The 24,374-nt window shown below is 40.7% G+C and overlaps 1 protein-coding gene across 1 annotated transcript in view; it reads right to left on the reverse strand.

Moving 5' to 3' along the window:
- LOC122775978 (solute carrier organic anion transporter family member 1C1-like) overlaps positions 1-24,374 on the reverse strand; it is a 56,255-nt gene continuing 31,881 nt past the window's right edge. Inside the window, exon 16 of the mRNA XM_044036260.1 lies at positions 1-264. Coding sequence (XP_043892195.1) covers positions 262-264 — 3 coding nt within the window. The 3' untranslated portion in view covers positions 1-261. The remainder of the gene's footprint in view (positions 265-24,374) is intronic.

Consider the following 24,374-nt stretch of genomic DNA (forward strand, 5'->3'; position numbering starts at 1 on the left):
TTACGGCGAGACGACACGCTTGAGACCAAATAAACAGACAACCAAACTACGTTGCGCCACATTTGGAGGAGTGACACAGTACACAGTGGACTTGAACCCGGTGTGGAAAACAGCTGGTTAGAATGCATCCACAATGAAGGGTCTGTGAAGTGTCTGTTCAGTAATCTGAAAGGCAGAGGAACATCTGTACAGGGCACAGCAGACTCCTGCAGCAGCACGGGCTGAATCCTAATGCTGTAGGCTCACCTCCATCCTCTCTCCTCACTGAAACATACAAGGACAATGCTGCATTAATCATGGATTCAAATCCCTACTCCTTCACTCTACCCTACCCTTCCTCCAAACATCATTAAATGTGTTGAACATCAGCTGTAAAATAATAATTTCTCTCCACTTGTAAGGCATGAGATTTAATAAATCAGTGTAATTAGGTTGTATATTAATAATAAAAAATGTACATGTCTCTGAACCACACCAGAAAACACAGCATAATCTACATGCACATTCTCAGATTTCCTTTTAAATACCCACTCCAACAGCTATTCTTATAGAGTCGTAACATTAACCTTAACCATAAACAACTCATGCTTAACCCTAACATAAATCTAACCACAATTTAGATGTTAACTGTAATTAAGAGTCTCTGACATGAGGTTCTGCCTCCGCAAGGCCAGGATCTGGTTCTCATGAGGACTACTGGTCCTGACAAGGTCAGTGTTTATGCTAGAAAATGTCCCAAAGAGGTAACAACTACACACACACACACGTTCGACATTCATGACTTGAGGGGACATTCCATTGGCTTTGATGATATTCATTTCCTGGAGCCTTACTCTAACCTTAACCACAATTACTACGGGCCTAATCCTAACCCTGACCCTAACCTCAACCTAACCTTGAAACATATCTTCACCTTAAAATGTAGTATTTTATGTTATGGGGACTTGCTTTTTGTCCCCACAATGAAGACAATTCCCTATAATGTGTAAACAGTTTAGGTCCCCACAACATTAGTAGTACCTGGACACAGTGCACACACAGTGCACTCCCATTTCCTGCTCCACTGCTCAGAGCAAGATGAGTGTAAAAAAGACACAGAAGTACAGAGTTATGTCTGTGAATTCCATTTCAAAAACCACTTCAAGAGAGATATGGTCAGAAACCTGTGCAGGAAACACAAAGTGAGGGTTTTCTATTTTAGTCTCACACGGTGTAATGTAACGTGCAAGCGGCCCAAAGGACAGAGTGTTGTGAATAGGAGGCACAAATTGAGCAATGACACTTAGCGATCTGATTTTATTCATAATTAATTGATGTTACACTCAGAGACAAACGGCCTTGTGCCAGACAAGAGATCGGGCAATTAGTTGTGTTAACCCTGATGAGAAGTGACATCATGAGGACACTGTGTACAACGTCGAAACATAAACCCAGGACAGGAACATAATTTAACTTGAATAACATTTTGTCCTTTCCTTAAAAAAAAGGAGTGTAATTTATTATAGCATGTGATGAGGAGAACTGCACTGAGGCAATCATTAAAATTCATATCAAGGCCAATCTAGATTTGTATCAACTACCTTTTATTTCCACAGTAACCTGTCCCATTTATCCTGACATCTTTCTGTGCTGTGACTGTCGACTGCACAGCCATTTTCTGTACATACGACAAAAAATGTGAGCGTGATTGTGTGAGATTTTAAGCAAACTCTGACATTCAGGTTGGAAAAAGAACAACAAACCTGGGGATCGAGAGGTTCCCAGACTGTGTGCTTTTCTCTGTGCTTTTAGTCACACTGGCTCCGAGCTGTGGTTGAAGGACGCGACCATCGGCCGATAAAAATGATTTGCAAAGAATGCATTTCTTAATGATCACATTTCCGCGCAGCAAGCAATGTAGTGCACCAGCAACAACTGTTAAAAGTGTCACTGAAGCATATGCAGCACAGCAACAAGCTAGTTGTCAGATGAGCAGCGCGATCGATAAACCTTCATTGTTCGACCACGCTGAGATTGAGACTCCATGTTTGGGCACTAATGCACTCCCCACTCTGATCAATACACAGAGCTGCTGATTTGGATAAAGGTGAGAGATGAGAGATGGCTGAGAATAATGAGGCAACGGGAATATATAAATCATTAATAGCGTACGGTGTTATTAGCGATGTTGACACTATCCTTAAATCTCGTCAGAAACAAAAAAACAAAAAAACACCGAAAGGCTTTTAAAAGGGCTCGTATACTGTAGATGGTCTCCAAAAAAAGACAGCACTGTGAGGGAATGATAATGGAGAGTGGAAAATGGACCTTACGAGAGGGATAATGGAAAGAAGATTGAAGGTGGGTAAGAGGCAAGGTATAAATGCAGGGTGCAGAGAGATGTGTGGTGTGGTGGTATGACAGGCTCAAAGAAATATGAGAGGCCGTATCATGGTGCAATAACAAAACAGAGTTTTGAAGCACTGAGGCATTTCCAGTGTCCACATAACTTTATTTTTCTCCTCTTCTCAACATAAAGGTATTCAAGAAGTGTCAATGCATTATCACTTTATAAAACGAATACTAAATAATCAATTTGAAAGTTTTTCCTATACAGCGTTATTGTTACTATACCTAAAACTTTGCACAGTAATGAAGGTGTTCATGATTATATTTTGATGCTTTCCGTGAATAAATGGAGTCAAAGAGTGGGGCTGAGAGACAAAGGACAACATAAATGTTGAGGACATCGCTTCCTGCTGCTCACCGTGAGAATATGTCACAGAAAAACAACAACAGCATGGTGGAAATCTGTGTCCTGCCCGTACTATTCCTGTTTAACTTCCACTAACAGGTAGACTACCTGTGGAGACTCAATTAGAAAGCCATTAGCCACTGACAGGCTGAGGGCTCATTTTTGCCGAGAGGGAAGTCAGAAATGGAGGGATTTTATGTTGAAGGACAAGAAAAGCAACATATTTAGAGACACCAAGCAAATTAAAACTTTCTATGTTTTGGTGATTAATTGGGGATTCAAAATCATTGTCAAAAGCCTTTCACATAACAAACGATTGATTTGGTTTTGGTTTTACATCATTTTATGTATCCTTGTCTGTCTAGACTGTGTATGGTATGGTTACTGTGTGTGCATCCTTTTTAGATAAAGCTTGGCAAATTAACCAATGGTAAAACAAAGAAACAAACTCATCCAACTTGAAAAAGCCAAAGATAAATTAAACTCAGACCTTGTAAATGCAGTTGGGAGACTTCTTATTTCCAGGAACTTGCTAATGATCACTATAAATCACACCAAGAAGTGCTTGTACCTTGTTTTGGAAAGTCGACTGTAAATTCAGCCTCTCTGAGCCAAATTAATTACAGCAAAACTGTGAGATCCTGAGGAGAACTTGTTACTTCGTTGTATGACGATGATGATGATGATGATCATTATTATTTTTATTTTTATAACGAGTGGCCAATGTTCACTTCAGACCTTAACAGTAACATTTACATATGGGGGTTCTAATATTGTTACCTCTTTGTTGACTTTGTTTTCTGTTTGTATTCACTGTATGGGGAGGGGGAAGAAAGAAAAAAAAAAAGAAAAAAAAAACGTGTATATGATGTGCATTGTGCATTTTATTTCAATAAAAACAATTGATCACAAAAAACCAGTAACATTTACACAGAAATGCACTGCTTTATAAAAATTTTCATTGTCACAATTGTCATTTTATATGTAACCTAATCTATGCCACATGCATACTAAGTGCATTTAGGTGTGTGTCAGAGGTGGGTTTCAAGCCAGGGAGTCTGGTTTCAAAGCATCCTTGTGTGACCAAGGCCAATTTTTGTCCAAGTCCCTCCCTCGCCATAAATAATACATTAAAAAATCGAAGCTGCAGGCCGTACAAAATCTGACCGAGGACCGTGATAGGGCCGACGGGCTGGACTTTGTACATGTCTGCATTACACCCTATAGTATAACACCCATATACACCCATATACCCATATAGGTGCATTGATAGCAACTATAAGCTGCTATGTAAAACTGGAACATGTACAATCAGATTACAAATGATGCAAAAGTATGACCTCTAATTTTTTGAAAACATTATCAGAGTTCATTGAAATCACTAGATTTGTTGAGGAGGCTGAGCACCACTTAAAACTTCAAGCGTCTTCCCACAATCCAGCATTCTGCAGAGGGAATCGTCAAATTTGACTTGCCTTTGTGTGGAAGTTGTCAGGCCTTCGGCGTCTCAGACAGTGACGTCAACAAAACGCAAGTAATCTCCCAAAACTGGGTCACATTCAAATCTTTCTGCAAGCGCCAGCGACTGCTGGATTGTCTGGGTTCTTGATCATGTGGTCACTCGTCTGTATCATTTCATGTGACATATCGTTATCGTGTTAATAAAAGATAACCTTTTCCAGCTGCTGGAGTTTGTAAGCAACCTGAGAGACAGAGAAGGACAAAACTGCCCGTATTAGAGAGACTTCAGAATGTATGTCAGTGAAAACCAATGCTCAGGAACATCATTTAACTCTTAGAAAACAAAGCTGCTTTTTTTCATTACTATATTAAAACATAAAGAATACACAGAGGCTAATATACAGAGGCTATAAGAATGTGCAGAGTGTCTTATATCCTTTTTTTCAGCACAACCATGGCAATCTGATGAAAAATGTCTTCCATTTTCACCAACTATAAACACACCAGAGCAAAAAGTACTCAAATGTTTAAAATCTTATTGAATTTGAAATTTGGAAATCCGTTATGAACAGTTATTGCTATTTTATATCACTACTAAAAATGCGATATAAAATAAATCATAACTTTGACTCAACAACCCATAAGAAAATGCATTTTTTAAAGCCTGAATGTGTGACCTATAAACACCCCCAGGATGTCCATAAAAGGAGTTGTGTGTTATTCCCACAACAATTTACCAAGGGTGCATCTGCGGCACAGATCTGTACCGTGTGAGGATTAAGGGTTGAAAATGAGCAAGGTACAAGGACTTGTTGTAGAAATAGTCCATCATATGATTTTCTCTTTTTTTTGGTGACTCAATTTGATTCTGGGCCACCAACAGTGTGCAGATACAAAGACTTAAGTATCTTTATCTGTGTAATGTATTAAAAATTCACATTAAGCGGCGATAGTGTTCACGGATGTCGCCGTCCTCCATCCATGGACCTGCTAATCTTTCTTTCTCTCTCTCACTCACACTGCAATATATTAGCCTTTGACTGTATGAGCCAGCTGACACACAACTGAATTACAGGGATACATGAGAAAAGAAAGTACCAGTAGTGACAATAGTGACACTGCTAAAAATAAGCTTTTTGTGTCGACAGTGTTGTGCGTCCAATACATTATTCACGATATTCACGATGGAAATTAACATATTCAACTGAAATTAATGTTAATTAGATAAAAAGAAAAATAGACACCTTACTTTCACAGTTCATATTAAAACCACAGTTTTTTTTGTCAGCCTGTGAATGTGTTCACCTACTTTAGCATTCAGACGATTGAAATTTCTGGCCATGCATCTTAATTAGTGTTAATTACTGAGAGCACTCATACAAGAGAGATCACAAGATTAAATGTCAGCCCTGCGCCCGCTTTCTTTCCACTCATCCCCTTCACTTGAAACCACCTTCACATTTAGCACCAGGGAAAGTCACTGCGGTGGAATTGGAGAACAATAATGTTCAAAAATTACCACATATTGTATAATGGCATGCAACAGAAGGATGCAGGCTGGTGTCTGTATGAGGGTAATTCAATTTTGCCGCAGAGTGATTAAGCACCATCCAAAAAAAGAGCCACACAGCTACTGATACAAATTCAATATTTTGGCCTTCGACCTTTAGACGTTGATGGCTCCTTGCCAAAGCTATTATATAAAATATTTCTTCTGCAGTGTCTTTGAGCCACTAGCTGAAGTGTAACTTGCCTCAAGTCAATGGTGAGTTCTGGTCCAACATTAATACTTCACTGTAGCAAGCGTTGAGTGATTCTGTTCCTGGTTTCAGTGCTGGACGAGCGAATGGCACATTAATGGCTTTGGCCTGTAATTTGCAAATTCTGAGAGCGACATGAAGACCTTCTGTGACCTTTAATTAGATAAGGTAATGAGGGACCATCACCCGCTGATAGCTTTTTTGATTTTCTAGTCTTACAGTAAATTATAAAAGAGCAGTCCTCTCAAAGAACAACTCAATTGATAGAAATCACTAGCTGCTCATGCTTTCGTCGCACATGCCGTGCTGGACACTGTGTCATTTGGACGTTCCACTTCCAAAGAATCTCTCCCACTTTCCTCTGTCCATCTGTGTCTCTCACTGGCTATTCATCTCTTTCTCTTCTTGCATTCTTCTTACAAAATGGGTAGATACGGACATGCATTATTCATCTGGGTGTCCTTTCTGTCATTGCCCAGCTCTGAGCAGAGGGGTGCAAAGTGAAACTACAATCAATCAGCTGGGGTCTGACATTCGCCACAATGGGATACGTTGATTGGATGTCCATGCAAATGGAGACATGTTGTGGGCCATTCTCTGTACACATTAAAATTGTCTGGGTCCTTTTTTTTTTGCTAAAGCAACAGTTCAAGTGCATTGATTCACCTGTTTGGGAAAAGACTCTCCAAAGTGCTCTCCACAGTAATGACATGGATTTGGTCAATACAGTGTCAAGACAGTGTCAGTACACAAAACTGTGAAGTTTAAGTAGAAGAAAAGTGGAGAGCACATGTGCAAATGAAGTTGTTATAAAGATGCTAATGCTCAAATGTAATTATAAATACTCAAAAAAAAGAGCTGAAATGCAGAATGGGCCCCCTAAACTCTCATCTGTTCCCTATTTATCGGCAAACTCAATTTCACAGCTAATAGGTTCATTACTGTGGTCATGCTTGGAGGGCTGTCCCTGATAAAGCTCACTCAGGAGTTGTGGGGTAAGCCACTGGAGCACAGGTCCTAACAACATTCTCTCTTGGTTTCCTTGCTTCCTTTTTTGTGCCAGTGTTACAGTGAAACGTTGACCCCTTTCTTCACATAACTCCTCCATTTGAGTCGGCGGCGACTGCTGTGTATTGAACAGTTGCAGTGAAACAGAAGAAATCTCCTTGTGTAGGAAAAGGTCTCAGATTTGCCTCAGCTTCTCTATTCACTACAGATCATTTATCTGCTGTTCTGGGGGAGAGTTTCTGCAAAGGTCCAGCAAGACAAGACAGGTCTGTGCTGCATACTAATGACAGCCGACTGTTTCTACCACACTCGCAGTCATCGTGCATTCCAGCCATGTTCTCATGCTGTCACGCTGCGGTGGAGATGGAGCATTCTTCCAAAAGATGCAGCACAGTTTGCGTCACTACAGCGTGCATGGACCTCCGCCATGTGTCTGGAATTGAATTCTCTATTGTTATGACAATATGCTGAAATCCAACCTGTTTGTATTGTGGCTTTCTCTCTTTAACATACCACACCCTGATATTCTGACTCAGCAGAAACACTCACCTAACAGAGGCTGATGAGTCTAAAATCCTCTCGGCAGTCTGGCACTTCCTCCAGGCTAAGTCCCACATGCATTTGCAAGGTGCGTTAGGGCCAGGTGCTTTCCGAACTCCGATTTCACCTGCTTTTGACTAAATTCACAACACAATTTCAGCTGCATCATTGAAACAGAGTGCAGTCAGATCTAAGTACATGTTTAAATGCAGCTCATCGGAGTCGGTCCTCTGCCTTTCATCTGCTCTAATCTAACTCTATCATGTAATATTCACCAGAAGGCTCTGGGCTTATCCAAATGAACCATGAGGTCTAAATAATCCACTCTTTTGTTCCCAATCACTTAATTTCATCTCTCTCTGCTTACATTTCCTGCTCTATCTTTTTGTCATTTACGCTGTCAACTCTCAAGGTTACTGTTCCAGATTCAACTGTGCTGAGCGCTGCAGGTACCACAGAGTGTGTGAATTCTATGTGCGTGTGTGTGTGTGTGTGTGTGCCACACCTAATGGAGCTTATAATGCTGTGGTCAGTCCGACCAAATGAACAGTGGTTCATGTGTTTGCAAGCCATTTGTGTGAGTAGGGTCAGTGATCCGATCTAATCCAGGATAACTGACTGGCCTCACCAGTCTGTATTGATTTTCAACTTAAGTGGAAGATAGATCCTTCTGAAGAAAGATGGACTTAATATCTTTGGCTGCGAGTGAAAGGAGAATTAAACATATTTAAGCTTTGCCTCTTAACTGTTCAAGAGCCTCTGGCTAGAAGAGATGAGATGGCACAAATTCAATCAATACCTTACACACATTGTACTTCTATCTCCCACGATGGCAGACTCTGCTATTGGACGAGTGTTTTACAGCAAAAAAAAAAACAGAGTCAACCAGAGGTCAAGTGCTGTGTGAGGAGCTTCAACAAAACTAAAGCTTCTGTTGTCAATTGGGTAAACAGAAAAAACCCTCAAACTGTTACACTTTGTGTTCCTTGGCAAAACAACAATTAGCTCTATTAATAGCTCCCACAGACGGTCCTGGCCAATTATTTATGAAATAAATAAATAAATAAATAATGGAATGACTTGCATGGAGACATTGTCACAGTTCAAAACAACACCATCCATCTCTCCTTCAATCTCAGCTCCAATTGCCCAAGGGGAGGTGGGGGTGTTAAAGGTACACACAAAAAAAGATGCAGAAAAATCTGTCATTTTGAGCAATGTGTGAGTGTGAGGTGGCTGCCTGTCTTACAGAGCTGTGATGACACTTAACATATCAACATCAACAGGAAGCAGAGGCTCCATAAATAGTTGGAAATCCGGGGGTCAAAAGAAATCCTGTGGTGGAATTATTTCTGGAACAAAGACGCAGCTCTGCTTCGTTTTTTTTTACTGTAAAATTCTAAAACAGCATAGCATCAGTGTGGAACTGCTCCTCAGATAACGTACACTTCCTTCTTCATCTTCCTTCTTGTGTTATAAAGTGAGCAACTGTCACATTATAACACAAGACAGTTATTTTCATGTTTATGACCAGCATGCCTCGGCTTGGATCAACAAAGCTGCATCATAGTGATACTGACATCTAAATCATATTTTCAATAATGAAACAACTGGTGCTCTGCTAACAACTGCATTTGACAGTAATGCAATGTCTGTAGTGGTTTATTAGAGAACTCTTATCATTAAAAGTGCTTTCTAAAGGATGCTGGCTCTTAGTATAATGACCGGAGGCACTGGAGCATATCACATTTTGAGAATTGAACAAGCTTTGGCCCATCATCAAACATAACTCAGCATCAGTGCACAGTTTAATATAAATATCAGCTGTGGGGGCACAGAAAAGTCTGTACCATCATTCTCATGCTGCCTCATTTGCATTTATACAATATACCACTGGAATGTTATTATGGCACTGTTGGTGATGGTGAACTTGAAGTTGCAGAAGTTTCCAGGCAAGAATAAGTAAAACTGAAAAAAAGAAATAAAATAAAATATATCACTATTAAATCAAATTGTAACACAGGCCAGAGTATATTTATATACAGTGGGTGGATGTAAAGCCTCTGTAATCAGTATTCAGAAAGTGCACATCTCAAGCAGTACAACATATTGCATACCCCCCGGCAGATTAGATGTATTGTAGAATTTGAGCTGCACAAAGGGATAAGAGCCGTACAGAGGCAGATACTGGTATCATGTCCATGTGTCATTTTCACGCATGTGAAAAGTCAGATTTTAGTCAGACGAAGACAATAATTTGGTCTGACTAAAATCAAGTAGTCTTAGTCACACTAACATACCTAGATAATGCAATTTATAGTCCGATTACTCCTTCATGTATATGGAGTCGGACTTGGCTTTCGGAGCATGCACCAAAATTTCCTCGCCAGTCTTTGACCCCACAATACAGTGCGGCAGCGTATGAACTGCAGTACTGTTGCCAGAAAAGAACAAACAACACGATGTGACAGCGCAGAACCACAGCACGATCCATTTCGCCGTCATTCTCACCATTTGTTTGTTTGTTTTTCTGTGATGTGAAAGTCAAGAGAAAACTGACTCAGTACGCACTAGCTTATATAAAATAAGATAAGATAAACTTTATTTATCCCTCATCGGTGAAATTCACTTGTTACAGCAGCAAAAACAGTTAAGAAACATAAAACAAGCAAGGGATTAAAGAAAGGTAGACTATAGTCTATATGCATTATGTACAAGAAAAGTTATGGACAATTATATGTGTTATATACAATGAATGATACTATTTTTCCCAATTGATTTTTTTTGTTATTTGTTGTTAATGTGATTGTTGAAGCGCAGGTCTGATGCTGCTAACTGACCGGGTCTTGAACAGAGATTTTAATCTCAATGTGACCTCACATAATGAAACAAAGACTAAATAAATATTGAGTAAATTTCAAACACTCTGAAAAGTAAATACTTCAAAAGACAATGACTGTGTCATCGCTGTAGACGGCAAACTTAGTCGCGCTTCGGCACGTCGGATGATAACGATAAGGTCATGGTGCGTTATATTCATTAGCTTTCCTCTTAGCATTTTGTTAGTATCTGTACCATCTTTACAGATAATGTTCACATTCACATTCAAAAAGCAGCCTTTTCACAAGTAGAATGTGCTTTCCAGACAAAGACAGGACATTCAGTGTCTCTGCAGCATGGACTAAAGGTCCTCAAATTGATGAGTGATTGCCATTCTCTGCGTATATGTCAAAACATTCATTATTAACTCATTGATATCACACGGACTGGATTAGACAAATAACAATGATTCCTGTGTTTACAACCTCAACAGTGGAATTGTGTGAGTGACCATTGAAAACACTTTATCCACAATATCCATTAAACGTGTCATATTTCAGACAGTTATAAAGAGAGGAATAGTTTTGAGTTATAGATCAGCCAAGGATTTAAAAGATACCTCCGTCAACTCTCTAACAAATCAGGGATCTGTTAAAACTCAGAACGCAGAAGCAGGTCTGGAATTGCTACAAGACCCACGGTAATCCTAATTGCGGAAACCAATGACTGTGTGAATAATCGCCATCATTTGCATAATATCTCCAATTCGACACTTGCTGAATGAAAGCGGGGATGATCTCCATACATTTTGTCTCCCTCAATTTCACTCTCTCATCATCCTTTCAACGGTCCTTCACATGAAATACATCTAAATCAGAGCAATGGCCCCCTGAGTTCTCTTTGACTTTTCTGGGTCATGATGATAAGAGGTAACTCTGAGCCAGTGTCTCTTATCTTGAGTTGAAAATGTCTTGCACAACATTTAAGCTGTCCATTCACTTGTCATTGTCTGTTAAAGGTCCTGGCCTATTCTCCATCAAATAAACTGTCGTCTTATGCCGGCCCCAAAACGTTCTCATGTAGCCATGATACAAAAGGGTCCAGGTGAAGTTCAGGACCAGAGACATGACACCACTATTTAGCAGTGCTACAACTCCACTCTCACACTCATTTTCAGAAATAAAACTTCCTCAACAACTGTGTACACGACTGAGCCGTGTACAGAACAGCATGAGAATCTCTCTCACTTGCCATGAATCCTCTTGACTTTCTTCTGCTGTCTTCTCATAGCCTGGATGGACAACCTCCGGAGAACCTCAGGAGTCTAGTGCATGTGACACTTATTCATATTTTCAGAATTTAGCGGTGAGATTCGATGTAAATCTCACATCTCCAATACATTTCAATCCACACATTATTTCAAAATAAACCGATGGAAAAAAAAAACTTAAATACCCAATATCAGATTTTGTTTGCCCAGAGAAAAGGGGTTTGTGACCCCCGGTCTTAATGCCTCAAAGGCAAGAGTACCACGCCACATGTGTGGCCCTCAATTCTAAATTATTGTAAAGTATTGTATCATCAGTTTATTTTGAAATAATGTGTTAATGTAGAATCTCTGAGATGTGAGATTTGCATGTTCTCCCCGTGTGTGCATGGGTTTTCTCCGGGTTCTCCGGGTTCTCCGGCTTCCGCAGTCCAAAAACATGCTATATGGGGATTAGGTAAATTGGACACTCTAAATTGACCATAGGTGTGAATGTGAGAGTAAATGGTTGTTTATCTCTATATGTGTCCCTGTGATGGACTGGCGATCTGTCCAGGGTGTAGCCCCGCCTATCGCCCCATGTCAGCTGAGGTTGGCACAGCTCCGCCCGTGACCCTCATGTGGAGGATAAAGTGGTAGAGTATGGATGGATGGATGATTTGGAATCATGTTGCAGTCTTGTGCCTGCATGTATGACAATAAGACAATTATCATTTTTAATAAGTCCGCTGCATTTCTAATGTCTCCAGCAGGGGAAAACAAAATGAAACTCTGCCTGATCATCAGAGATATAGTGATGTTGGTCCAGTGCTGAAGTTTAGTGGCCTGTTTTGCTGATGTTAAATCACTAAATGATGGTGTACATAGTATTCACAAAATACTTCAATCAAATTAAGTAGATTTCTGCAATATGTGAATTAGTTCTGAATTATGGAAAAATAAGAATTATGATCGTTAAATATTTTAGTTTCCCCACCCTTACATTATATTGTAAACATTAAATGAAACTGTGCCAGGATGAGGTCCATCCACAGCAATGTCACCATGTATTCTGCCACCGGAATAGATGACAGCACCTCCTCTTTGCTGCCTACACATAGTGCTTTCTTGTAAATGGAAAATGTGCACCACCTGCTACAGTAGAGAAAGCCAGCAGCATCTAAGCCAGGCCCAGACACACATCTCGTGGTCTCCTCAGTGTGTGGGCGGACAAACTCTTTTCCACTTGGTAGCAAGCAGCCGGAATGTCTCCCCCTACATGTGTGTGAACTTTAGTGGCTCCTTCTTTACGCAGCCTCCTTCATATCTATGTCTCAGTCATCTTTTCATGGCAAGGGAGAGATATCAGCATCCCCTCCTGCCCCCACCATGAATCACAATCCAAACTGATGCAATCCAACACCACAGGTGGGGAGGGAGACAGGCAGAAAGAGGATAAAGGGAAAAAAAAAAAAAACAGACTCAAAGGAAGGGCTGTGAAAAAAGAGCAACAAAGAGATTGTGAGTGAACATTGGTGCCACCATGCTGCATACTCAAACACACTGAGAAATGTTACAACAAAGATCATTATGCAACTGCCATTGTGGGATTTGGTTGCATAAAGAGTCAAACACAGAGGAGGGAAGAGCGCAGTTGTTATGTGCTATCACAACAGATCTGAGTTAAGAGTGGGAGCAAGTTTTCCACCCTCTTAAAAAAGACGCCTTGTTGTAATGCAGACAGATGGCCTGATATCATCCATTCTGACCATCCATTTTCTTCCAAATCCACAACCCTGTACTGGACTGACAGGGCCCTGTTGTTTGCCATCTGTTTGCCATGCTTGGCACCGGAGAGTGCATTTCCTGTTTTAACTCTGTGCTGTGGTATGTGCCGTTACTTGGACACTCCTGTCAAAAAGACAGCTTATCACTCCAATCAGTCCAAAATCAATTTCACATCTCTTCCATCCATTCATATGCATCAACTCTAGAGTAAATCAGGTGTGACATTTCAATTTACCAAAAGCAAATTTGGTGCTTAAACTTTTCATTGGAGAGTCCAGACAAAATGTGTTGCTGAAGGGAACCTCAGTCTCTTGGGGAAACAAAAAGAATGAGCAGTTGTTACTTGTTTGTTTTGCTAATTCTTCCTGTGCGTTTGGAACAGCACGCAGAAGAAATCCAATCTCTACCGATCATCCAGCTAGAAAAATAAATTACAGTTACTTTGTCAAGTGGAACCAAAATCTCATCAGTTTGTTTAATGACATGAGGCTCTTTTCTACAGGGCCACTAAAAACCCTCTTCTTAAGTCTCTGTGCCTTTATGGCTTATCACATCCAACACTTAAACACCCTCAAGAACATATTTATCAGCTTCAGAGCGGTCACTGACACAGTCTGCTGTCTAACTTTGTCTTACTTCATAGTTGACTATTCATTTTTATTACAAGCAGAAACTAAAAGCAGCTAATTCGTTAAATGGCTTACTTCTTAAAAACCAGCTGTCAGATTGTATTTGAAAAACTATATAGGTATTTTTCTGTATTATTAAATTGAGTTGTCAGTTTTTCAAAAACATGTTAAGCCGGATAAGCTCATCATAGCCTGGTCCTAAATTATATTGTTGAACTATATGACCTGTGTACGGGCAGTGCCATTTTTGCCACATGTGACTAAATACTAAGGGTACTAAAGGTAGTTTGCAGCAAGAAGACCCGGGTGCGCGACCCAGTTGCAACAAGGGCCTTTCTGCATGGAGTTTGCATGTTCTGTGCGTGTGGGGTTTTTTTCTGGGTTCACCGGTTTCCTCCCACAGTCCAACAACATGCAGCTTTGGGGATTAGGCAAATTGGACACTCTAAATTGAGTGTGAGAGTGGATTTGTCTCTATGTGGCCTTGTGATGGACTGGTGATCTGTCTAGGATGACCCTTATGTGGAGGATAAAGTGGTATAAGATTGATGGATGGATGGGGAAACCAAATCCAGTATATGTATAAAGCCTTCTTCGTCACATAATTGCAGTCATGGTTATCCATTCAGCCCAGATCTGTTTTTTCTCTTCTCATAAGCGTTTACAAAAATAGCACAATTACAGAAGGAGCACTTCATGATAATATAGATTAGAGTGAGTGTTCTCGTTGTAGCTTGTTGTGAATTGACATTGATTGCATATGTTTTGTATTTAAAAGCGATTACATTTTCTTAGTGTTCTTAACTTTTGCATTGCAAGCGACAGCGTGTTTGACCACCCACAATATTGTACAATGTCACCCCTCTGAATTGAATTTCCAAATCACTCTGCCTGGATAAAGTAAGATCGATTCAGATTCTGTGGAGATGAGTAAGAGCCTAAAAGCATCAGCAAATCTCCATGCTGATAGAGAGAGTAATTCACAGTAGAGGCAAACACCTCTTAGTGGAAAATGATTACTAAATAACTACACCACTGGGAAGTCTGAGTAATATTGAAATAATAATGAAATGAGACTAGTGTATGATTTCTCGTGACATCATGTGACTGTCGTCTTTGAAAAACAAAAATACAGGACGTACATGTTTCATTGCAGTGTGTGAGTAAGCCTCTACAATGCCATCAACAAGGACATTATATGGGAATAGTCTGGCTTTCCAGTTGAGCATGACTCATCGTGATGCAAGCAAAAAATAGCATCAACACTTTCGCAACGTTTTCCAATGAACAAACATCTTTGCATAAATAAACACAATTCAGGCTTTAAGAGTTTGCCTTGAGAGTGAGGAACGCTGATGGTATAGACCTGCCCTGTGTTACCTTGACCATGTGCCAGAGTGTCAAGGGCAACAGCCTGTTACACCCACAGGCATGGCCAACACCCCACTGCTATCAACCACACACTGTCACACTGCAGTCATTCCACTGATGCACTGGCGACTAGACTAGACTAAACTGCACCTGGTCTCTCGGATTGCTCAAATAGGCCAAATAATCTGCAGTGATGGCGCGACCTTATCCTTATTCTGAAAAAAAGATAAATGATCCTTAATCCTCCACTTCTCAAAAGTGAAGTCATATATGAGTAAATATTATAAAGATCGATATTCACTCACATCCTCACTACAGTATAGAGAGAAAGCTTAGTGCAGCATCTAACTATTAATTACTGATAATTAAGATCAATTTCCTTCCTTTCAAACAGCTGTGAATAAAAAAAACAGGAAAAGATTGTGTCTCCAGATTTCGTTAATCTATATCCTGATATGAATGATGTGTGTGGATGTGGTTGCGGTTGTTGGCCTGGGTGGGAGCGGGAGCTGTGGTGGCGTGGCAATCCCCAGCTGCTGTGACAGACACGGAGCCAAAGGTGCTGAGCTTTGTGCCATAGTAGCTGGAGGCAGGCCTTAATGAAGAGGTAGCAGCTGAGGAAGATAGGCTCATCCTGGCTGTCAGAGCAAAGGCAGGGGCCCATTAGTGGTGGACTGCTGACAGGAGAGGCCTCACTGACAAGGTGTGACCAGGAGTAGGCACAGGACGTCAGCTAACACTGGCTAATTATCATTATGTGCTAGCAAGGAAAGAGAAGGCAGAGAGCCAGGCTGAGACAGAAGACAAGAGGTGGAAAAATGTGGGCAATTTGGAGGAGGGAAAAACCATGCAAGGCTTGTGTCATGCCATTTGTGTCCACAAGTTGTAATACCGTAACGCTTCCCTGCAGGCATAACATTTCTTTTTCTTTTTTGAAAAGGACAGTTTTAAGAGCTGAATAAATTGCTGCACAGGAACGTCATCTTTTTCCTTTTGGCAAAATGGCAAAACTTGAATTAATGATGCCTTAAAAACAAAAAAAACATGACAATGTATTAGTGCAAACTAACAATGCATACTCAGTTCTTTGGGGGCATGTTGTACGTGTGCAAGGAAGAGTAACTCGGCGTATTTCTGTTGGTGTTCACAGGCCCGTTTTTTGAGGTTAATCCCATCATCCCCCCAAAGACTACAAGTCAAAGAAGAGGAAAAGAGAAACAAAACAAGCATTGTTTAGCGCCTGTAACCACAGGGCCACATTGTTCCAACAACAAAGCTTTCTTTACATGAGTGCGAGGAATCATCCACATATGAGTTGTACATAAATATTGTTACCACCATCTCTAGCTTCATGAGGACTTGGAGTCACTAACACATTGCAATATAATTACACACTAAAAAAAGATGATAAACGCAATACTGGATTATGAGATTACAGAGTTTTCCTGCTTGACAACTTTAAAGTTTGTAGCTTTCTAATAGAGGATAATCCCTAACAAGAGCAAATTACTTGAAAGAAATGCCAACAACAGCAATCTCATAATGGCACACAACTCGGTGTGAAAATAACCTAAAATGGCAGTAAAGGTCATTATGCTCCATTTAACAGTCCTTTGTCTGTGCTGCTGTAGGCTTCCGAGTTTAATGTGGTGTCTTTGTGGTGTTTGGCAGGTAATGTCTTTAAAGACAGGAATCCCCTCTCTGTTGGGCCCCCAGGGGCTTCTGAGCACAGGGATAAGGCTTTATATTAGTAGACAGTCAGTCAGGAAAGCCAATTCTAACAGGAATTGGAGCACAGACTGTATGGCAGCTCCTGGTAATAAGTGCACCAATACAAACAAACCCAAACATTACACACATGATACACAAACATTTGCCAAATCTTCTCTGCCTGTGCCAAACAGCTTATTCTGCTATTGACTCTTGCTCGATGTCATCTATTGGATTGGATGATTGGAGTCTGAAGAAACAAAACATAATTGGCCATTTAACAATTTATTAATTTAAAGAACAGGGGCTCCAGTAGCATGTAGAAGAACACAGCCACAAGAGCCTGGCATCACCTCCTCATGCCAAGAAGCATTGTTACCAGAAATCGACCAACCACAAATGTCCTTACTTTTTGTGCTTTTTAGAAACCATAAGGATGGATATGGCCTTTCCACAAAAGAATACTGATAAAGATAATACTGATTTATTGATATGCATCAAGGAAATTAATCATTAAATATCCACTGATCCAGGTTTTCTGAAGATTGTCAATGAAAACAAACTTGACTTAGGTCCTGTAACTCTAATGGTTGTAAAGGAAAACTGTACATTTCCAGTAACTCCAGAAGCCCCAGTAGTAGCAGCAAGACTGCATGAAATAAGATGACAAAACACTGAGTGTTTCTGTCGCCTGAGTGTCTGTAAGGAGGAGCATGAACGAGTGCATCCGCGTGTTTATCATCCAAGTGTGTATGGCTGTCCTCTACGTGCTTACCCCCAATATTCAGCCTCCCAGTGCAGTCGACTGAGTGTGGGGTCCCCCGTGCACTCCCCTGCGTTCCCACGCCTCAGCTGATGCTCTCTGACATGGCTCACATAAACAAATGTTGCACCGTGACAGGAAGTGGCCGACTTCTTAGGGACTGATGGAAAAGAAGCTGTTCATCTTTGTGATAGAGAACAGTCAGAGGTCAAATTACAGCAGGAAACAGCCGAGAGTGTGTCCCAGCTGAGCATGTGCAGGGAGCACTGGGGATAGAAGAAACTTCATGGACGGTCTCGCACCCCATAGTCAGTGTTAAAAAGGTGACTTCACCTAGTTCATGACTTCATAGCTAGATATCGATAGATGGATAGATGGATAGATAGATAGATAGATAGATAGATAGATAGATAGATAGATAGATAGATAGATAGATAGATAGATAGATAGATAGATAGATAGATAGATAGATAGACTCTAACCCTGATCTCGGCCAGATTGCGTTGGGTAACATGAATGGTTGTTTGTCAGCACTATGATAAGCTGACTCACCTCTTGCCCATTGCTGGAAATGATTGGCTGCTTCCCTTGATGTCAATTTGAAGCGCAATGAGCCAGGTTATTGAGTTCACTTTGGTGATCATATGATGTTGGCATGGAAACTGATTTATGATATAAATTGAGTGTGTTCAAGACATTGTGAAATATCTAGTAATATACTATGTTCTATTGACTCACTCACAGATACACTAATGTTACAATGATGAATTTGGGATTCTTTCCCATATTGTGCTACCAATTTAGTGGATGACCTGTTTATGCCAGGGAACTGTTGTATTTTAAATACCAACTTTATAAGATCACCCCATCTCTGACATTTAATCTAATACCTGCACCTGATGGAGACTAATAATTGCACCTGCATTATGAAATAATAGGCTGGTGTTAAATCTGAGTGGTGACACTGATATGTTAATTAACTGTTAATAATTTGCATACAACATTTTAAAAGAAATTAAATCTAATACAAGCAAATGACCTTCATCCTAATCATTTTCCGTTTGAATCTGTCCTTGACTTTTTGAGTTATGCTTCTCACAAACAGACACGGCCAAAAGCGTAACCTCCTTCATGGAGGTCATAAAAATATCAAACCACTTACACACAGGCCCCTTTATGTAGGTGGTAAGGATGGGCTTTTTTCCCCCCTTCTATGTTATTTTTTCATCCATGCTCTTTCATCTCTTACCAAACAAACATGGACACAGGGATTGAGGCCAAAGCAGACTGTCCTGTGGTCAAACCCCAGGCACAATGTGAGCTTACTGTACATGTGGCACCATGCATCGATGAGTTAGGAGGTGGATATAATGGTTTAGTGAAGGAAGAAAAAGACATTTTCTACAATCTATGGGGGACAAATCGAGGTGAAGCTCAAAAGCCATCATTTCATTGTCAGGTCAATGGGTTGAAGTAGAATAACCTCGAAAGAGGTCTGTAAAAGGGGCCTTTTAAATAAGATCAGATGACAACAGACCACTACAGACCACAACATTAGCAACCAGCTGCTCTGTTCTGGAGCAATCTGGAGCAAATCACAGAGGCACCAAATGAATGTAAGTGCAGGAAGCCTGCTGCAGGGAGCTAGATAAAAGTCTGTGTGCTGGGTCCTCTGCTTCTGCAGTTTTCCACCCCACCATTGCACCATCCCATACTGATATATGGTATCGTCATTCCACAAACAGGCAAAGAAATGTGCAGGGTTGAGTGAACAAAGGTAGCAGATCTATAGGTGTGTACAAGCACTCTGAGTGAAAGGAGAGAAAAACTGAGAGTCTCGGGACAGTGAGAAAAGCCAGGTGAAATATTAATGACAATCAAATATTAATGTCATTCTACTGAACTCTGGTGTTTTGGTAATGCAGTGTTTTTGCAGAAGCACGTTTACTCCTCTTTAAACTGAAACGTTTCCTAAAAAGTTGGGTCCAAAGCTAATGAAGGTGGTCACCATCACCAACATCCCCTTTACACTCTCCTCAGGACCTTCTTACTGAAAATGCACTGCCTCGAGTTGCAGGCACGGATGCAGAAGCTGTTTTGCGATGATGTGCTGTGTAATTACAGTTTGACAACCAGATGGTAGAGAGACAGGGTGTATATATATATATATATATCATGGCACACACATAGCACACGTGTGTATGTGCAATCCTAAGTATCCTATACTTAGCCCTCGCCGCATCTGTCATTCCTCTCCACACATGCTCCATGTCATGCAATGTGGAAATCCAATGAGAGAGTTGATGACATGCTTAAAACAGGTCAGTGTTTGCTTCTTAATCCTGGTCTCAGTATGTCAGTTGGAATGGAAATGTGTATTTCAGTGTGATCAAGGGCCCTTAGTAAGACTGTAACTAAGGCTGACCTCCAGTGTGCCATTGTTATAGTACCAGGGAAGAGATTCTATCAAGAAACTTAGTCATACGTGACTGGAAAGCTCATCATGTTCCTTCTAGCATGCATGATCCATGGGCATCATTATGTGTGGGTAATGTAATGTGAAACTGTCAACAAGACTGCTGTGACTATTTGTATCTTCACATAGTTTGGTGAATAGTTTTTCAGGTGACTTGGTTTTTAGTCAACTAAATATATGAAATGTAAATTACAGAGCTCATTATTCAAAGTTGAGCTGACGTACTTTAATTTTCTCAAAATGTCCACAATATTTTTAATATAATTAATTGACATGGACAATGTAGGAGAGGTCAAGAGTAAGAATGAATTGAAAGGGGATAAAGGATTACCAACAGCATTATTAAAAATGAGTCTGAACTTTCCAGAAATTTCTCAAAACTACAGTAAAATGGTTTGGAACATCTTATGAAGATTTTTCATGTCACTTATTGAGTATTTGTAATAAGGTTGACTAATACATATTTTACAGTTGGAAATTACAAATATCATTTATGAAGATTGGTCTTAAGTTTCAGGTCCTGGTTGCTCAGGTAACTCTCTAACTCTGTATTCTACTTAGGTCAGCTTCCCCCTCATCCCAGTGTCCCTGTTCCTGCCAGTGAATAACACCAACATGCCTCACTGTCAGGTCTGGTCAAGTGATGGACAGTGCCCACTTTTGTCCAGACACGAGGCTTTCACTTGAGGCCAAACAGTTCAATCTTGATTTCATCAAACCAGAGAATCTTGTTTCTCACAGTCTGAGAGGCTTGCAGGAGTGTCTCTTGAGTTCCTCTTTCAATAACAATGCAGAAATCCTTGACAGAACACCAGCATGCACCAGCCAAAATAATATAAAAGTTATAGAATTAAGGTCAGGTTGATAATATTTGAAGGTTTGGAACCCAGAGTTTAAAAGGTAGTGATGTGCAATTGCACTGATGTGTGTGTAATTAAGAACTATCAAAGTATATTGTATAAAACAGTCATTGCACTGACCACTTGGGCCTTCAATGGGCAAAAGCTCAGTGAAAACATTGCTCAGGGATAACATGCAGAAAAAGAAAACGTCAACCACTTTAAGAGAGAGGAGAGAAAGAAGGGGGAAGCAAAGGTGGTTAGTGAAGGAGAGGTGGGTGAAAAGAAAAATGGACATCATCCTGTCCAGGGTGCGACATGCCGCTTTTGCCCCAACGCTATGGGGGATTGGTACCAACTCATCATCTGTCAGAAAGGGACAAGCCATAGATGAAGGATAGATGAGGATAGTAATAACATTAGCAGAAATGAGTAGCTATAAAATATGTAGTAATAATAATAGTTATAGTAATTGCGGTGTCAAGTCTGGATGAATAGAGAGGGGGCGAGAGAGAGAGAGAGAGAGAGGAAGATCATAAACTAGATAGAGGGAGAGAACAAAGTTATTGTCATCATGGTGTGAGTGCGGAGAAGGGAAGAGGGATGGAGAGGGAGAGCAGAGAAACATTGAATAGTTGTGAAGGCCCCAGTTAACATTATTGGTTTATGACCTCTGAGAAGGTCCCAGGGTATTGGATACAGTCAGCACTGAAAGGTATCACAAACACTTCCCTGCTGTAGGTGCTTTCAATCAGCTCATTACATTTCTTTTTTTGCCTCAATAAGGCTCACAATAGCTGTGCAATACCCAGCTCATGGAAGGTCACAGATGACATCCCCTAGGGAGGTTCAGAGCTATTCAGTGTGCAGGTAATCCTTTGTTTTTCTCTATCAAACACCTGACCCACTGTGGGATTGGATGTGAACAGCTGCTGCTAGCTGTTTGGTTATGTTCAAATAGAAAAGAAAAGTACTCCTGGAAATAAACAAAAATATGCAGGCTAAATAATTATTTGACATTCCAAGATGTCTTAAAAGATCAGAAGTGTACTTTACAGTAGTATTTCCTCTTTTACTTTAATTACTTTTTTATCCCTTAAGCTTCTTCTTCCTGTCTACTGCTTCTCCTTTTAGGGGATCATCTGACTTCATCTTGTCCTATCCCTTGTGTCCTCTTCTGTGACACCATCTGTCCTCATGTCCTTCTCGACAACATCCATGAACCTTCTCTGTGGTCTTCCTAAAATCTCCTGCCCAGAAGCTCCATCTTCAACATCCTTTGTTCAATTTAATCACTATTCCTCCTCTTGCGTCTCTTACTTTATATCCAAACCGTTCAACCTGAGCTGTCCGTTAAACATGCTCATTCCTAATCCTGTCCATCCTGGTCACTCCCAACGAAAAAGCTCAGTATCCTCAGCTCTGCCACTGCCTCCAAGCCACACATCATAGCAGGTCTCACTACCGTCTTGTAGACCTTCTCTTTCACCTTTGCTGCTATCCTTAAGTCACACATCAACCCTGACACTCATCCCTGCCTGCACTCTCTTCTTCATCTCTCTTGTGCATTGTCCATTGTTTCGGATGGTTGACCCCAGATATTTAAACACTACCTTTACTCCTTGACAAAACGTTAGGGAGCTACGTCAACCTCAGCCGACATAAGATGATAGGCGGGGTACACTCTGGACAGTTGGCCAGTCCATCACAGGGCCACATATAGAGACAACCATCCACTCTCACACTCACACCTATGGTCAATTTAGAGAGTCCAATTTACCTTATATAAATGTATCATATTCTGCCAAATTTAAGTATAATAGTGAATTGATTGAAATGTGAACCAGAAAATGTAAGATATTAAAATGTTATCCATAAAACAGTACAGGTGGACAATATTAAAGCTATGCAAGTTGTAACAGCTATGCCCACTAAGAACAGTGAGTCCCTGTAGAGAAGTAAAGAGGGATAAATGGTGAGACTGAAGGAAAGAGGAGAGGTGGAGTCCCTTTTTTCCCCCCTGCATAATAAACCAGAATGAAAAAAAAAAGTAAAGTCAACATTAACCATGAGCCCAAAGAATGGATATTCAAGTGTTGTTGTTCTTTAAAAAAAATAAAAAAACAAACAAACTGTAATTGTACAAGGTACTGACACCTTGATAGCTCTGCCATTGTCAAACCAGACGTACACACTCACCCTCACTGCTGGCCGTTCGGACACTGGGAAAAACAGATTGTATCCTCTTAACAGAAAGATGTCCTAATAAACACTATGTCTGCTTAAATTCCCTGTTTTATCTAACCGTTAGAATACATTTTCCAGCTGGAAAAATGTGTTAATTTCCCACTCTGCTGCACCAAAGTCTGGAAAGGAAATCTGTGTTTAGCTTGAGGAAACACAGGCACTGCTGGTCTACGGCTGCATCCTTTCATTAGACCAGAGAATTTGTGTTACTTAGGTAAATGGAAGGCTTTCAAACGCTTAAGTCAGAAAACAATGCCTTTGTAGTTACTGGTGGAGGCAGTAAAGGAACAACAAGTGTGTCCCTTGTAAAGTCACTGACTTTCTCAATGATCTTTGGTGGAGGGAGGGAGCAGTTTCCAGTTCTTGTGTTTCATTTAGCAGCCATGTTTTCATCGATGGTGAGTGTTCATGTCTTGAATGGTTTCCAGTGATGCCAACATGGTGTGGCACACAGTGATGTCAGTGGTGGGAGTACCGTCATGCAACCAAATTTAAAAAAATGCCTGAACTGTCCCTTTAAAGGCCAAATTCAAAAGCAGTGACAAATCTATAAGAGGTTACAGTTCAGTTTCGGGGGTGAGAAAGACATGAGAGTGGTCCTGGAGGTGAAAGTGGCACAGGTTTTCCATCATGTTGACCAGCCTGTTGCTGCTGACCTTCTCAATGTCGCCACTATTGGATGACCAAGGCAATGGGTAAAGATGAGGAACAATCCACAAAGTTTTTGTAACTTCCCAAGATTGCTGCAAGGTTCTGGCCTCCGTGTCAGATACACTCTCACCTTGCAGCGAGAAGACCCGGGTTCGAGCCCCAGATGGAACAAGGGCCTTTCTGCATGGAGTTTGCATGTTCTCCCTGTGTGTGCGTGGGTTTTCTTCGGGTTCTCTGGCTTCCTCCCACAGTCTAAAAACATGCAATGTGGAGATGAGATAAATTGGACACCCTAAATTGACCATAGGTGTGAGTGTGAGAGTGAATGGTT

This window comes from Solea senegalensis, linkage group LG10, assembly GCF_019176455.1.
Source record: "Solea senegalensis isolate Sse05_10M linkage group LG10, IFAPA_SoseM_1, whole genome shotgun sequence".
NCBI classification, from domain to species: domain Eukaryota; kingdom Metazoa; phylum Chordata; class Actinopteri; order Pleuronectiformes; family Soleidae; genus Solea; species Solea senegalensis.